The sequence below is a fragment of the Danio aesculapii genome, chromosome 8 (assembly GCF_903798145.1).
Source record: "Danio aesculapii chromosome 8, fDanAes4.1, whole genome shotgun sequence".
Lineage (NCBI taxonomy): Eukaryota > Metazoa > Chordata > Actinopteri > Cypriniformes > Danionidae > Danio > Danio aesculapii.
In genome coordinates, this window is record NC_079442.1 from 38,964,583 (window position 1) to 38,982,395 (window position 17,813).

The 17,813-nt window shown below is 37.0% G+C and overlaps 1 protein-coding gene across 1 annotated transcript in view; it reads left to right on the forward strand.

Annotated features, from left to right (window-relative positions):
- The window catches only part of qsox1 (quiescin Q6 sulfhydryl oxidase 1), a 51,831-nt gene extending 46,530 nt beyond the window's left edge, over positions 1-5,301 (forward strand). Inside the window, exon 12 of the mRNA XM_056463927.1 lies at positions 3,556-5,301. Within this exon, the coding sequence (XP_056319902.1) occupies positions 3,556-4,403 (848 nt within the window). The 3' untranslated portion in view covers positions 4,404-5,301. The remainder of the gene's footprint in view (positions 1-3,555) is intronic.
- Positions 5,302-17,813: the final 12,512 nt, after the last annotated feature.

Below are 17,813 nucleotides of genomic sequence, written 5' to 3' on the forward strand. Positions count from 1 at the left end.
GATGTGTACATTGAGATGCAGGGATATTATTGATGGTTCACACGAGTCGTTCATAACGGACATTCATTCACAAACGAATCACTCCCTCCATAATTAGAAGTGAAAGTAGGAGAGGGGGTGTGTTGAGGACATGGATTGGATCAAATTTAACAGGGAGGCAGGATAATACATTTCTATGCACACAAACACATGTTTTTTGTCGGCAATGCCTGTGTGGTCACTTATCCATCAATGTAGAAAAGTGATGTAAAATTATAAACATTGTGATTTTAAAAAGTATTTGCATACTGACCACCGGGAAAACTCCCGATCATAGATATATGTATAAATGTTTACATATCTATGGCTCCCGATGGCCAGTCCACCACTACACCGTGTTCCCACATTCATTTCAAAGGAGTGCTACCCTGTACCAAAATGGTGGCTCTATTGACAAAATCCTTCCACTAGACAACAACAGCGTAGGCGACATCTAGTGTAAATATCTGTGGCTGGGGTGTTGCTATACCTTTGCCAAGGTGTTCAGGAATGAAATTTAGGTCACTAGAATAATACTTGTTAAAATGCGTGGTTATGCTGAGAATGCATATTGGTTATTCTAAAAAAATGTGACTGAATTTGTGTCTGATTGGCTTTTAAAAATCCTATATTGCATTGTGGAATCCTGCTGGGTGCGCTGCTTTCATAGTAGAAATCATTGCATTTTTTTAAAAGGCTAAATTATTAAGTGCTAAACAACATCTCATTCCTCTACAGTATAAGTCTACAGTCTTCAGTACAAATCAAAACAGACATGCCTCTTGTTCCCATTTCTTCTATTCCTCCTCTCCTATTCTACAGCACTCTTGAAACAGGATTAGCCTACATGGTCGTTTTGCATTTGTTTAGTCAGTCCTCCCTTCATCTGAACCCTGCCCACTCATCGGCACTCGAGTTTGCTCACACTTACTGGAACTGTCCCGCATGACAGCTCCTGCTCCATTCACACACATGAATATTAATGCACGGTCCTGCCAGCTTTTGTATCAATGTTAACGACACCCCAGCTGAAGTCACCTCTGTCCTGAAGGGCTCCATGATTAGAAATAAGATCTTCACAGGCATTGCATCACATCAGCGCCAGATATGAGTGCTGTCACAAAGACCCCTGGACTCCTGTAGACACATAGTAAAATTGATGTATCTCTTATGTAAAGTGCGTTATGCAGAGTACGTCCACACATGCATATATACATCAGATTAATCTACGTAAGAGATGGGGGAGGGATGGAAGCTAAGCGCTGCTGCCACCTCTTGTAGTGTCCCGGCCGCCCCGTGACACCCGCCACAAGCAATTTATTAGCGGATGCCTCAGTCTGGGGTGCCGCTTGGGGGGAGGGAGGAACAGAAAACATCTGAAGGGAAAAATAGTAATTCATTAGAGGGAAAGCTGCAGCCCAGAGGTGCTGGCTTTCATATTCAATTTGGAGATGGTGGCATGTTGGTAGGGGGTGTGAAGAGGAGAGGCCGGTGCGTGTGGATGTGGACGGGGAGAGGGGCGTCTCGTTCACCCCTACCTCATCTATTATCTTCACGATCCTCCCTCTGGGGGAGCCCACAGGTCTATTGATCATGTCTTTAGACCTGTCACACACACACACACACAGTTCACACTGCACCTCAAGGTTGGACGAAATTCTGAGTTTTGAATGACAGGAAGAGGAATCGCGAGAGAAATTCAGCATTTTTGCACCTGTGTTACTACATTTTTACTCCAAGTTACGCACAGTAGTTTTTTATATATGCAGAATAAATTAAAGGTGCAGTAGGTGATTGTCTTCAGAAATATTTTTTGTTGTGCTGTTAAAAGTCTCTTCACATTCCAATAGTACTGATTAAAATAAATGATCGAAATGTCTTTATATGTATTTTTATATTCTGGGTGAGGCATAAAACAAAAAAATGTTTGTCTAATTAAAAATTGTCAGGCGGATAATTTCCATAATTCTGATAAGTAGCCCAAACTGTCGGTGAAATTGTAGATTTGCACAACTGCGCATCTCTGTTCACGCAGATCCGCCATTAGTGTGTGCATGCGCACCGCTCGTTCATGTGCAGACAGTGGTAAAAACAAATGCTGAATCAAAACTTGTTCAAATCCTGAATCAATATTGGAGTTACTTTTGGACTCTGGAGGAAGGATAACACCATGGCTGAAGTATTTCTGTTAGACAGGTAATGTTCTGTTTTAAAACTATTTTAGTCACTCAAAGCTGATGTAGACATTGTTTGGTTATAAATGGGCTATATGCACAGAAGTGTCGTTCAGCCACTCAAATCTTCCGGCAAACAATTGATGTGACTATTTTCAGTTTCATATGGGACCTTTTTACAGCATCGATAATGTCGATTTTTATTTAGTTTAACAACAAAACATAAGTAAATAATGCTTATCCACCTAGCCTGCTTTACTGAGGTGAAGTTGGTTTTATGTTCACATCACATTGGTTCATTTTTGAACAATGACAGCTGGTGATGAGCTCACTATATTGTCTACCATGCCACTCTGTATATTCGGCCTGAAATAGCATGCAAGTGTGGCTTAGTAATAAGTGTAATTCCTGTATGTCGCCGGCCAAGCAATAAACATACAGTAGTGGCTTTAGGACAAAGCGTGAGTGAGTGGATCCTAGTGGATCTCTGTCACCTTTAATGAGCGTGTTCGTGATTTTAGGAGGCGTGGCTTTGGATGGCATATTTAGATATATCATGCTACCCGGTTAGCATTTAGGCAGATCACCTATTTGCATTAATAATCTGAACTAATTTACACTGCTTTAATCCACAATCTATTGTGTTCAGACACTTTATTAACATTAATATTGTGGTTATATATTAGGCGATATAGAACACTCTTGGATATGGGGTGTTTTTTGTAATGTAAGTGTTAGACATGTCAACATAACTGATAAACCTGAACTCATTGGCTTGTTACATGCGTAACCTAACCCGAGTTAAATAATTAATCTTTTTGTTAAATTAGACTAAAGCCAATTTTAACCCCTGGGTTAAGTGACATTTGACACTTGTAATTAGGGATTAGCTTGTGAACCAAAACAATGCATTGGTCACATTGAAACATAAATGTGCAAGATAAATAGTTTTCAGTGTAATTATATAATGTTTTGGTAGTAGTAATAATAAGGATTTTTAAAAAAAGATAATTTTATTTGCGGAAAAGTAAATATGTGAAATATTTAGGTTACACCTCATGAAATATTCACCTTGTGATTACCTTACAGAAAGGCACAAAATGATTTTTCACAACCTTTTCATTCACTGATCATGACAGTTAATACATTTTGCATCCCTAAAGTAAAACATTTCCAACAATGGACAAGTTTTTCTATCAGTCATTACGTTTGCAGGTGTGAAAAATGAAAGAAAGTAATTAATTGTCAGGACTCCTCTGGTTGATTTGGTTTCCTCCTTTGACTGTTTATGAAATTATCTTTTATTATTTTAGTTTATTTATTAATTATTATGAAATCTTTGACTGTCTCTAATCCCACACAGGAGATCTCAGTGAGGACCCCCATTTCCCTAAGATTCAGTGGCCCTCCCCAGAATTGTGTCCTACCTGTCATGGGGTAACAATAATTGGAGATCACAACTGGATCAAGGACGAGGTGTCGAACTTCCTCCAGAGCTACTTTTCCTCGTCTCGCATCCTGACCGACTACTTGCAGGACGAGACTCAGGCCCTTATCCAGCAGAGGAACCGCCTCACAGCCGCCCGCATGGAGAAAGAAGCTGGACGTGGGGCAGAAAGGAGAGCACGAGAAGTTTTCGACAACAATCCTGCTGATGAGCCTCAGGAAGAAGAGGAGGAGGAGGAAGAGGAAGAGCCGACACTAGAGGAGCAGGCTGTTGAGCTGTATACTGTGGGATTAGAGGGAGCACCCCGAGCAGACCAGGCACCATGGGAGAAACCGCAGCCTTTACCATCCCAACGCAAGCCGAGAATTGTCGGGATGAAGCTCCGGGAGGCTCAGGAGGACATCGTAGACTTGGATTTCTTCGTCAGCCAACATTATAAAGCCAAAGCTCTTCGAGCCGCTGCTATGTCTGGTGTAGTGCGGCGGAGGAGTCTGCAGAAGAAGGAGGACGTGGAAGATCTGCAGTTTGACGGAGGCTGGAGGGTGAAGAGAGACCTGGGAAGCCAAGAGGAGAATCTTGGGATAGAGCCATACCCCAGAGCCCAAAGCAAGCGCTGGATGTCCCTGCTCAGCGTGGGGTTCTCCAGGCTGGATGTGAGCCTGTGTGTCCTACTGTACCTCCTGTCCACCATGTGCCTGCTCGCCATGTACATGTATTTTAAACTGAGGATAAAGCTGCGACGTGCGAAAGTGTCTCTACCTTAGAGCATTGCTGTTGCATAGACTTTTGCTTCTGGAAGGAATGGCCAAATCTCACAAATCTGTGGCTACTAGAGAAACCGTCAGCTTCGGTGCCAAAGTAATGGTCACACTTTACAATAATGTTTCATTATGCTTGATGTATTTACTAACAGGATCTCATAATGAACAATACTTGTACAGCATTTATTCAGCATTTACTAATGCATTGTTAAAATCCAAAGCTTGTTAACATTAGTTAATGCACATTGTGAGTTAACGTGAACTAACAATGAACAACTTTTATTCCTATTAACTATGTTAATAAAGATGAATGAATACTGTAATAATGTATTGTTCATGGTTTGTTCATGTTAGTAGATACGCTAACTAATATAACCATATTGTAAAGTGATACCAAAGTAATACAAGGGGAATTTTTAGGAAATTGCTGTACTGTTTTTAAGGTGATGATGTCCTGCACATGTCCATGCCCTGCTTCTGGTCTGATTTTACTTTTCTTTTTAATTATATGCAGCAGTATTGGTAAAACATGGTTTAGATTTAAGAAATGATTTATCACAAATACATGCCGCTTGTTTTTAGGTAACATTTAAAACACTCAAAGTGCATCAATATTTGAATCCAATTTAACTGTTATTCTGGTAATGCTAATACAAACATCTCCGTGTGTGTGTGTGTTAATCCATTTAACTCTTACTCTGTCCGTTCACTGTGCCTTCAATATTGATATTTTCTCATTTTGTTTCAGAACTATATTTTAAGAGATGAAAGGAGTCACATATGTTGCACTTTGTGCTCCTTTGGTACGCATTAACAACCAACAAGAGCAACTCCCACACTTTCTCTCTGCAATGGAGTGATTTGCTGGGTGAAATCTGATTAAAATTATTTTTTATAAAAATATTGTTTTCCGTTAGCATTTTTTGAAAGCTCCAGTTGTGTTTTTGGCATGACAAGCCTTGTTGACAACTTTACAACATACCTGGGCCTTTAAAACTTGTGAAGTTAGTGTGTTTGAATGACAACTGCATTTATATATGCAAATGAATCCCATTAATTATCACTGACATCAAAGTAGCCATAGCAACATTTTGGCATCTCCCATGTTTGGTTTCCAATATTTTTTGCCAAAAGTAATATTATCAGCACACCGTAGACAGAGACATCGTATTTTGTAAATGGGTCACAGATAAGATGGTCTGCATCCATGTTAAAGTTATGTTTATTCATTTAGCAGATGCTTTTATCCAAAGCGACTTGCAAATGAGGATAAAAGAAGCACGTAAGTCTAACTTAGTTTAGCAGTTATATATAAATAATGAAGTCTTTGTTGTAACTGAGTGTTTGTAGGAAAGTGTCTGGTGCATATGGAGAGTCTCTCAGAAATACACATTGTTTTTCCAGAAATCTGGAGTGTTTTTGAGAAGGTGTCTGGTGCATAAGGAGAGTAAAAGAGTGTGTGTGTGTGTGTCCTACCAGTCTGATCTCACAAGAAAATGTAAGTATTTTATGTTTTGTCAGTTTAGTGGCTAATTCGTACAGTTCAGTTGAACGAAAATGTATGATTTAAAAAAGGAGGCGTGGCACCCAACCCCGCCCCTAAACCCAACCGTCATTGGGTAAATTGTACGAATTAGATCAGACAAATTCATACAAATTAACCACTAAATCAAAAAGTTCTGAATTGCCATGAGATTGCCTTGGTCCTATGTTTAAAGAGGTGATTTAACATTTAGAATCTCTTTAAAATGCTTGAAAACCCTAACATGATCTCACGGCAATTCGTAACTTTTGGATTTAGTGGTTTATTCGTAGGATCTCATGATTTGCTCATCCCCCAATGTAGGTTGGGTTTAGGGGTGGGGTTTAGTGCCACGCCTCCTTTTTAAAATCGTACATTTTTATACCACTGAACTGGTTTTGGTTCCAGAAAATAGACTTTATTAGAACATAATAAAGCCAAGATATCTGAAAACCGCTCTTCAGGACAACCTGAAGTCCCTCCTAGACCATCTGAATTGTATGTGTCCATGATCCTGCTTTTATACAGATTTCTGCCCCACCTCTGTGTGCTCATATTAACCAACTTTGAGTTTTTACTTTACTGAAAGGTCAAGTATATGTTAGGCAAAGTCTCTTTAAAGCAAGTCATTTCACTCTGCGGCCATCTTTGAAACACCTCTCGGGCAGTATGCTCAGGCATTCTGTTTCACTAGAGAAACATCAAATTCTCCAAAATTGCTTACATTTAAATTTCATATTAGGAATCACCAATAAAATTAAACAACTGTCTCTTTAGTTTCATTTCTAAACATTTGAATTACACAAAATCTGCAGAAACTCATGTCTGGTCCGCGCCCCTCCCCCAGAGAAATGTCAGTCTGTAGCGATGGCTGATTGGCTCCTGTACGAGAAGGCGGGGCTTCAATCGCCATATTGATCGTTACACTTTTCCCCCATTCAAAACTATATGAGTGACTTGTGTATTCTAGTGTCTTTGGCTTAGGTGGTCCTTTAATTCTTGGCTTTCAGCCCTGAAGCTCAGATCTACATTTCAGTGTTGCCTTTGCTAAATTATTTTAGTACGTTTTATGGGTTTACATAGATTGTCATGATGGTATCTTAATAATATGTCACTCACTCTCCTGGTTGCCTCTTACACATACAGTTGAAGTCAGAATTATAAGCCTCAAATTATTAGTCCCCCTGTTTATTTTTTTTCCCCAATTTCTGTTTAACAGAGAGAAGATTTTTTCAACACATTTCTAAACATAATAGTTTTAACTCATTTCTAATAACTGATTTATTTTATCTTTGCCATGATGACAGTAAATAATATTTAACTAGATATTTTTCAAGACAATTCTATACAGCTTAAAGTGACATTTAAAGGCTTAACTAGGTTAATGAGGTTAACTAGCAGATTAGGGTAATTAGGCAAGTTATTGTATAACTATGGTTTGTTCTGTATACTATCGAAAAATAAATAGCTTAAAGGGGCTAATAATATTGACAAAATTTTAGCCAAAAATCTAGCCAAAATAAAACAAATAAGACTTTCTCCAGAAGAAAAAATATTATCAGACATACTGTGAAAATTTCCTTGCTCTGTCAAACATCATTTAGGTAATATTTAAAAAAGAAAAAAAATCAAAGAGGGGCTAATAATTCTGACTTCAACTGTGTAGCTTCACATGAATGTTTAACATGTATAATCAGTGCGTTACATACTCAGATATTTTAAATATCCAGTTCATCTTCACCATAGCTTTCTCATAGTGTTGCTCCTTTGCAGGCTTACTCGTCTTACACACACATACCACAGTATCTTCAGTTCACATGCTTGCATGTTTGCTTTTAGTGAATACAGACTGCTTCGCACCTTTAGAGAATACTTGTAGAGAGTTTCCTCATGAGATCAGACTGAAAACCCTTATTCGTTTTTGACCAGGATGCTTAAAAAAATTCTTTGCTCTCTCACATTCTTTGTCCAGATTTGTGTCGACGCCAAATTTTGGGTTGTTGTAGTTAATAAATTTCAAACCTTTTTGATGAATATTTGGTTACAGGTTTATCAATAACCATTTACAAAGTAAGTAAGCGCTTAATGTGTTTCTGAATTCCTAATTTTCAAAGATTTGCAGTGTGTTTCAAGCCTTTAGTTCTTTACTTTTATGTGCTCATTTCTCAATCAGGGGCAGCACGGTGATGCAGTAGGTAGCACAATTGCCTCACAGCAAGAAGGTCAGTGGTTCAAGTCCCGGCTGGGTCAGTTGGCATTTCTGTGTGGAGTTTGCATGTTCTCCCCATGTTTGTGTGGGTTTTCTCCGGGTGCTCTGGTTTCCCCCACAGTCCAAAGACATGCAATATAAGTGAGTTGAAGAAGCTAAAGTGGCCGTAGTGTATGTGAGTGTGTATGGGTGTTTTCCAGTGTTGGGTTGCGGCTGGTAAATTATGTGCTGTATAAGTTGGTGGTTCATTCCGCTGTGGCGACCCCAGATTAGTTGAGGGACTAAGTCGAAATGAAAATGAATCAATGAATTTCTAAATCAAACCAAACTATTTTAGGCTATGGTGAGTTTTCTTGATTTGCACAGCCTGAGCATCGTTCACCCTATCAATGCCCCCGTTGGTTAGTCTCACTGAAGATCTGATGCATTGCATTTAAGGGTGTCTGGGGCTAAGAAGTGCTCCAGGAAGGGGGAGAGCAGGCCCACGGGTGGAAGACGAACAAGCCTGTTGCCATCTGCTCTGTTTTTGCTAGCTAAATCCTAACAATTTCATTGGGATTATAGCAAGTGAGTAATCCTGCTTTCCTTTGGGTCTGCGGGAGATTACCACGGGGATTAGCCCCCACCCGATAATAAACTTTATTAAAACGCAATCGGCTTTCAAGGCCTCTTGCCTCACACACTTGGAAGTTGGCTGTGCCCTGTGAGGGGGTGGAGACCCCGAGGGACAGCGGATCTGAAGAAGAACAACCAAAGACAAGGGCTTGAAGTGTTCCAGATTACAGGCTCATCTGAAGGACACCATCACTTGATCTTGAGCTTTAGGGTTTTCCTGGAAATCAAAGCTCCGCCTTTTTGTCCCACTTCTGTGTTGGCTTGTCGCATTTGTTTTTTCTCGACTAGATGTGCTGTGAGAGCTGACTATGTTGAGCATTTGAAAACCGTGACTGCTGAAAATAAACGCTCTGAAGTTCAAGGCTTTAGGCAAATGATACGTGTATACAAGATTACCAGTTTATTTGCTACATTAAAATGGCAGTTCACTCAAAAATCATAAGGTGCGTCGACTTGAACCACGGCTGCAGCCGATGATCAACGAGATTAGCCGAGCGCAGGCAGTGGCGGAGTTGAAAACAGAGCTGTCAAGCCGAACACTTCTGTGCTCAAAGTTGCTGCAGTCATGATGACCGATCACATGGTGTCGTCATCATTTATTTATTTTTATTTATAACAACAAAAGATTTACAGTACAAATAAAACAGAATACAGTCTCTACAAACTATAGTTCATTTTTAAACAACAAGGGAATTATGAATTAAATGTAAGTAGCCTATATAACAAACGCATGAGAGATGTAAGGGGAAACGAGAGGGTAATTTTAACATAAAAACGAAATAAATATCAACAAATAGACCTATTAAATACAAGACAATAAGCACAAATTCTAGGAGATTAAACATCAGTCTTTAGGCTAATACTTCTTGTTTGAATATGCTAAAAATGGGTTTACATTTATTTACATTTCATTTTTTCGGCTTAGTCCCTTTATGAAACTGGGGTCGCCACAGCGGAATGAACCGGCAACTTATCCAGCATATGTTTTACACAGCAGATGCCCTTTCAGCTGCAACTCATCCCTGGGAAACACACATACACTACGGACAATATAGCTTACCCAATTCACCTGTACCGCATGTCTTTTTTACTTGTGGGGGAAAACAAAGCACCCGGAGGAAACCCACACCAAGACGAAGAGTACATGCAAACTCCACACAGAAATGCTAACTGATGCAGCCGAGGCTCGAACCAGTGACCTTCTTGCTGTGAGGCGAGAGCGCTACCCACTGCACCACCGTGCTGCCCTTATTTACATTTATAAATATAAAACTTTCCAATATATATTAGTGTAAAACCCAAAACAATGTGTTTTCATTAAGTCTTAAACAGTGATTAAGATTATTTAGGATAATGAAAGCATTAGAAAAAACACTTTAATCCAAGAAGATGAACAAAAAAATTAACTAAATTACAGCAAAAACGCCATATTTACATTTACACCACCATTCATCTTGCTGTTCATGCATTAACAGTATTGTATGTCTTTATCCTATAAAATACTGTTATTTTCACAGTGCACCATTAATATACAGTAACACACCACATAACTGTCCTACAGTAAAATACAGTTCAAATTACTGTGTAACTTTCAAACATTGTTAGCACATGGTGGCTCAGTTGTAAGCATTGTCACCTCACAGCAAGAAGGTCACTGGATCAGTTGGCATTTCTGTGTGGAGTTTGCATGTTCTCCATGTGTTGGCGTGGGTTTCCTCCAGGTGCTTCGGTTTCCCCCACAGTCCAAAGACATGAGCTATAGGTGAATAGAATAAGCTAAATTGGCCGTAGTGTGTGTGTGTGTATGAATGAGTGTGTATGGATGTTTGCAGCTGGAAGGGCATCCGCTGTGTAAAACATATGGCGGATAAGTTGCAGGTTCATTCCATTGTGGTGACCCCTGATTAATAAAGAGGCGAAGCCGAAAGAAAATGAATGAATGAATGTTAGCAGTGTACCTTAAATGCTTTTACTGGAGTGACGTTTAAATGGTGTTTCTGTCATTTTACTCGAGCACTTGATTTGTTTACTGTGTTTTTTCCCCTTGAGTTTGAAGTCCTGGATTCTTCATCTAGTCTTTGTGAGTCTTTCTATGTACAAATCTAACTGTACAACTGTGAAAACACATCATAATATGCTTCTATTTTCTGTCAGACTTTAGTCAGGACCTGTTTGTGTGCCATGAGAACAATGGAACCAAAGCTTCACCCCCCCAGCCCCCATCCAAAAGCGGCAGAAAGCAAGGGTAAAACATCACCTTGTGTTGTTGCTGTTGTGTTCCATAAATTAGACAATGCTGGGTTTTATAGCTGAGGCCCTCCAACATGTACTTTGTGTGTTTATGGCCTATCTATCGTGTACTGGTATTAAAATGCTGGACAGGTCTGATACCTCTGCCTGTCATACCGCTCTGATTTTAATAATACAATAAAGCTTCCGCCATACACACGCACATACACACAGGTTATGCACAAAGAGAGTGAATTAATTCTGTGAAGAGAGGAAAAGGGTTAATATATGGTTCTGTTATTGTGGCTCATTTATACTTTGACCCCCCTGGATGCTACATTTAGTCTTAAAGCAGGAGGCAAACAGGTCAGATTAATCTCATTTTACTAGCGTCATTCCTTCCCTTATCATCATCTCTATTTTGAGATGCAGTCTTCATTCACAGGTTTAAAACTGTCAGTCGAAACGGAGAGATGGACTGATGATGGGGGAGAGGTGGAAGACATGCTAAACTACTGCATGGCTCTTGAGGAAAAGGTATTAGGTTCTGTTATTATTATAATATATCATTTATTTAATTTATTATAATTATATTAAGGGTGACATGGTGGCTCAGTGGTTAGCACTATTGCCTCACAAAAAGGAGGTTCGAGCCTCAGTCAGGTCAGTTGGCGTTTCTGTGTGGAGTTTGCATGTTCTCCCCGTGTTCATGTGGGTTTCCTCCAGGTTATCCAGTTTCCCCCACAGTCCAAAGAGATGGTAAATTGGATAAGCTAAATTGGCCGTAGTCTGTGTAAAGTGTGTATGGTTGTTCCTCTGTACTGGGTTGCAGCTGGAAGGGCATCCGCTGTGTAAAACATATGGTGGATAAGTTGGCGGTTCATTCCACTGCTGCAACCCCTGATAAATAAAGGGACTAAGCCAAATAAAAATGAATATTTATATTATGCATACAAATTGTTATATTTATATATTTTAATAACTTACATATACCAACACTATTATTAAGCATTAATATTTCATATTATTTGTATGTGTGTATTGTATGAATGGATTTATTTATACATAACAAAAATAAAAGTACCATTTAATCTACAAACTATAATCATAATAATGGGTCATTCACTTACATATTTATAAGTATATACACAGTTGAAGTCAGAATTATTAGCCCTCCTGAATTATTGGCTTCCTGTTTATTTTTTTCCGCAATTTCTGTTTAACGGAGAGAAGATTTTTTCAGCTCATTTCTAATAACTGATTTATTTTATCTTTTCCATGTTGATAATAAATAATATTTTACTAGATATTTTAAGACACTTTTAAACAACTTAACATGACATTTATCGGCTTAACTAGGTTAATTAGGTTAACTAGGCCGGTTATTGTATAAATATGGTTTATTTCTCTAGACTATCGAGAAAAAAAAATAGCTTAAAGGGGCTAATAATTTTGAGTTAAAAAGGGTTTTAAAAAGTTAAAAGCTGCTTTTATTCTAGCCGAAATAAAACAAATAAGACTTTCTCCAGAAGAAAAAAATATTATCAGACATGCTGTGAAAATTTTGAACAGATTTATTTATTAAAATAATATTTTAGTCACCAAACATTTAGAAATTGAAAGATAATACAATTAAATTCAAGCTAAATATTGAAAAAATACATTACATTTCAATTCAACTACATTTTCCATTTTTTTGTTTCTCTTGAATTTTCCTCTTTTTTCAAATTTGTATTTAAAATGTTTTTATAGCATATAAATTTGGATGGACTAGTTTTTGGACCGTTATCCTAAGTTATTTTGTTAGACAAGCTCCAGATTTGGCTTTAGTACTGACTAATCTAATGTTTATGCACAAATATAATATTGTTAAGCTTCCTATTAAAAATATGAATTGATTATTTTTTGTGAGGGGTGTACTGATATATGCTGAGCACTGTATATATTTATAAGCATATATACATAAGTTAGTACATATGTATAAGCAGACACACACACACAAAAACATATATAGTGCTCAGCATAAATGAGGACAGAATCAAAGCCAAAACTGGAATTAATCGAAAAAAAAAAAAATCACAGTCCAAAACTTAGTACACAATTTATATGTTTAAAAAAATATTTAATACAATTTTCAGAAACTGAAAAAGTCAAGAGAAACATCACAAATTTGAAATTGTTGAAATTTTTTAATTATTATTATTATTATTTGCAATAACTCATTTTAATTTAAATGTATTATCTTTTTATTATTAAAGATGTTTGTCTTCCCCACCAAGAAAAAAAAAATTGGATTGCATTTCTTGCATGGCACTAGATAACACACTCAATGTTTTTTTTTCAACACATCCAATAATTTCTAAATTATCAACCTCTACCAAATGCTAGCTATGTATATTTATGGTTAAAGTACCAGAATTAATACATATACTATAAAAAAAATCTGAAAATATAAGTGTAAGACCAATTTGTCTAAAAACATAATCAAAACAAAACATGATTTAACACTAAATCATCTTGATATTTTTTAAGTATGACATAAAATATTTCAGATTCTCATTTAACATGTGCTCTTCTTTATTCTTTTTTTTTTACAATAAAACCAAAATCAAGTGTAGTAGTGCAACAGGATTATGTTTGTTTGATTTTAATTTGTAAAGCAACAATGCTGTGTATGTAAATCATTATTGAAAACACTCATTCTTTAAATGACTCAAAACAGTAAAAACATGGTCAACCATTTGCTAAAGCAGGCAGTTAAAGGGTTAATAAATATAACAGATTAATAAAACTTTTTGTTTAAATTTGTGAAATATTTATTTCCAAAAGGGGGGTGTTTTAATGCTGTCATTTATACTGTGAGCACTGTATATTATATTTAATGTTATTAGAACATTCCATCCACATTATAATAATAGTTTTTATTGTTTTTTTATCAAAATTATTAAACATTCGTCAAGAGCAACTAACATTCTAAAGGCGTTCCAAGAATGTTGTTCTAAGAACGTTTTTGTATCAATGTTACAAGACTGTTCTAAAAACATTATTTAAAGGGATAGTTCACCCCAAAATTAAAATTACCTCATCATTTGCATGTGATGTTAAACCTTTATGAGTTTCTTTCTTCTGTTGAACACAAAAGAAGATGCTTTGAAAAATGCTGGTTGATAGTACCAATTGACTTCCATAACAGGAAAGAAAAATACTGTGGAAGTCAATGGGTTCATTCTTCAAAATATCTTCCTTTGTGTTCAACAGAAGAAAGAAACTCAAATACAGTGCATCTGAAAAGTATTCATAGCGCTTCACTTTTCCTTATTTTTTTTTGTTACAGCCTTATTTCAAAATGGATTCAATTCATTTATTTCCTCAAAATTCTACACACAATACCCCATAATGACAATGTGAAAAAAGATTTTTTTTTAATTGTTGCAAATTTATTACAAACATAAAACCTGAAAAATCACATGTACAGAAGTATTCACAGCCTTTGCTGTGAAACTCTAAATTGAGCTCAGGTGTATTCTGTTTCCACTGATCATTCTTGAGATGTTTCAGCAGCTATATTGGATTTCACCTGTGGTAAATTCAGTTGATTGGACATGAGTTAAGCACGGTGGTGGCAGCATCATGCTGTGGGGATGTTTTTCAGGGGCAGGAACTGGAAGACTAGTCAGGATAGAGGGAAAGATGAATGCAACAATGTACAGAGACATCCTGAATATAAACCTGCTTCAGAGTGCTTTTGACCTCAGACTGGTGCGACGGTTCATCTTCCAGCAGGACAATGACCCAAAGCACACTGCCAAAATATCAATGGAGTGGCTTCACAACAACTCAATGAATGTCCTCTTGAACATCTCTGGAGAGATCTGATAATGGCTGTACACCATCGCTTCCCATCCAACCTGATAGAGCTTAAGAGGTACTGCAAAGAGAAATGGGCAAAAATTCCCAAAGACAGGTGTGCCAAGCTTGTGGCTTCATAATCAAAAAGACTTGAGGCTGTCATTGCTGCCAAAGATGCATCAACAAAGTATTGAGCAAAGGATGTGAATACTTCTGTACATGTGATTTTTCAGGTTTTTTATTTGTAATAAATATGTAACAATTTCCAAAAATCTTTTTTCCCATTGTCATCATGGGGTGTTGTGTGTAGAATTTTGAAGAAATAAATGAATTCCATTTTGGAATAAGGCTGTAACATAAAAAATGTGGAAAAAGTGAAGCGATATGAATACTTTCCGGATGCACTGTAGGTTTGGAACAAGTGAAGAGTGAGTAGATAATGACAGAAATTCTTTCTTTCTTTATTTTCTTTTTTAAGTGAACTATCCCTTTGCTAAGTTTAAGTTTTAAGTTTAACAGCTTTATTAATCCCACCAACGGCATACAACAAACACATAAAAAGACAAATCTAAGAACATACATTTTCTGATGCACTTTCTTAGTAACAGCTTCTACTATCTATCCCTTGTGCTACAGCATTTAAGGAACGTTACAGAATGTTCTTCTGAAACTGTTCTCTGTAAGCTGGGACATTGATGCTGGACAAGTAAAAGTACACTCTGTTCAAGTAAACTATTCAAATAAAGCAGATGAAGTATAAGCAAAACTCTTGAAGGCTGAGTTGAGATCAGTGTAGTAACTACAGAGCAGAGTTGTCTTGAGATCAGCATAAGTTAACCTCTGTCCTAAAAGCTCGCATTCTTCTCACAGAAGAGGCTGTGATGTCAATAAGATGAGTTTGGATCTCTTCCCGAGAATGGCCGTCAACATGCGTTAATGAAGCAGAATGAACGACCTTATCAGCGAATAGCAGAAATATAATCTCCATGAAGATGCTTCAAAGATGTGCATCAGTGTCATTTAAGAGTTACATATCACTGACTAAATGCCCCGCTCTTTTACCTCAATCTGTCTTGGATACGACACCTCAACTATTCAAATTCAAGTAAATTCATTTTTTTATTTGGATAAAATCTGGATGTGATCACATATTAACCTACATGCAATTGTTTTTGTTTGCTCTATCCAAAACCAAGGAAATGCCTGATTTATATTAGTTTAATTCCCTTCTTATCTAGCTATATTATTAGAGAGTATTTTTTTCAACTGAATAACCCCCCCAAAAAAAGATCATGCATAAGATCACAATCATTATGTTTCATGGGAGCCCAGTTAAATTCACATAAATAAAGGTATCGATTGCTGAAGCAAGTAAAAACATTACAGGGGATCCTTCATTGTTTAATGGTAAGCTTAAGGTGAAACGCCGTCGCCTTTAATTGAATTTCTAACCTAAGCAGGATCTAGCGTTTAGCCAATTATAATGCATTAGACAATTATAATGTATTATCCCTGACCTGGTCTACACTGGCTATAGCCATCACTGAGTTGCATGGTTCTGGAGACTCTTTGCTGTTTTGCATGCTTAAAATTCACTGTTAGATTCCATTATAGATTGCAAAATCACCCACTGTTAAAGATGCATTGTATATTCTATTGTATTATGCATTGTATATTGCATGCACGTTGTTCACCTTTAAGGTTTTGCATGCAATCAGTTCACTGTTACATGTGCATATTATTATATATATATATTATATTATATTATATTATATATATTATATTATATTATATTATATTATATTATATTATATTATATTATATTATATTTTATGTTATGTTATGTTATGTTATGATGTTTTTGTTAAATTATTGATTCATTTTCTTTTTGGCTTAGTCCCTTTATTAATCTGGGGTCGCCACAGCGGAATGAACCGCCAACTTTTCCAGCATATGTTTTACGCAGCAGATGCCCTTCCAGCTGCAACCCATCTCTGGGAAACATCCATACACGCTCATTCACATACATACACTACGGACAATTTAGCCTACCCAATTCACCTGTACCACATGTCTTTGGACTGTGGAGGAAACTGGAGCACCCGGAGAAAACCCATGCAAACGCGGGGAGAACATGCAAACTCCACACAGAAACGCCAACTGACCCAGCCGAGGCTCAAACCATCAACCTTCTTGCTGTAAGGTGACAGCACTACCTACTGCGCCACCGCATAGCCGTTGTTATATTATATTATTATATTAATTATATTTATATTATATATTATATTATGTTATGTCATGCCATGTTATGTTTTATTATGTTATATTATATTATATTATTTATATTATATTATATTATATTATATTATATTATATTATATATATTATATATTATTTATATTGCTCACTTTTAAAGTTTTGCATGCTTAAAATTCACCACTAGGCTCCATTATTATTTCCCAAAAAATCACAATCACCTTACTGTTAAAGTTGCATTGTATTGTGCATTGTATATTGAATACTGGAAGGATTTCCTATGTAATATTATATCATGGCATAACTGACATAGCTGTCTTATGTTTTTGGAGCATCCCAACAAGGTTAACGTCTCCTAAGTGTAACTTACTCAAAGCTGAATTCTGATTCTTATTAAACAATACCGAACCTCGTACTTCAACTAATTACGTAAATGGACAGGACCTGTCAAGAGACAATAACTATTCCCTAATAGAATTTGCCCCCAAGTGCAATTTAATTTTCTCTGTTGCCCTCTCTTGAGGTCTCTTTCTGTCTTTCCTTTGCAGGGAAAATTGGGGGGGAACGGCTTCTGACATTGATGTTGCAGCCTTTATTTACTCTTTACGTGGAATGGAAAGCTGCAGGCTGATGTAGACAGGTAAAACGCTTCTGTCTGTGCAGTTTTATTGCTTGTTGTTTGGGAAGATTCTAGATGGACTTCCTGTGTGTTCGAGCGCTGTCCAGCTCGCGT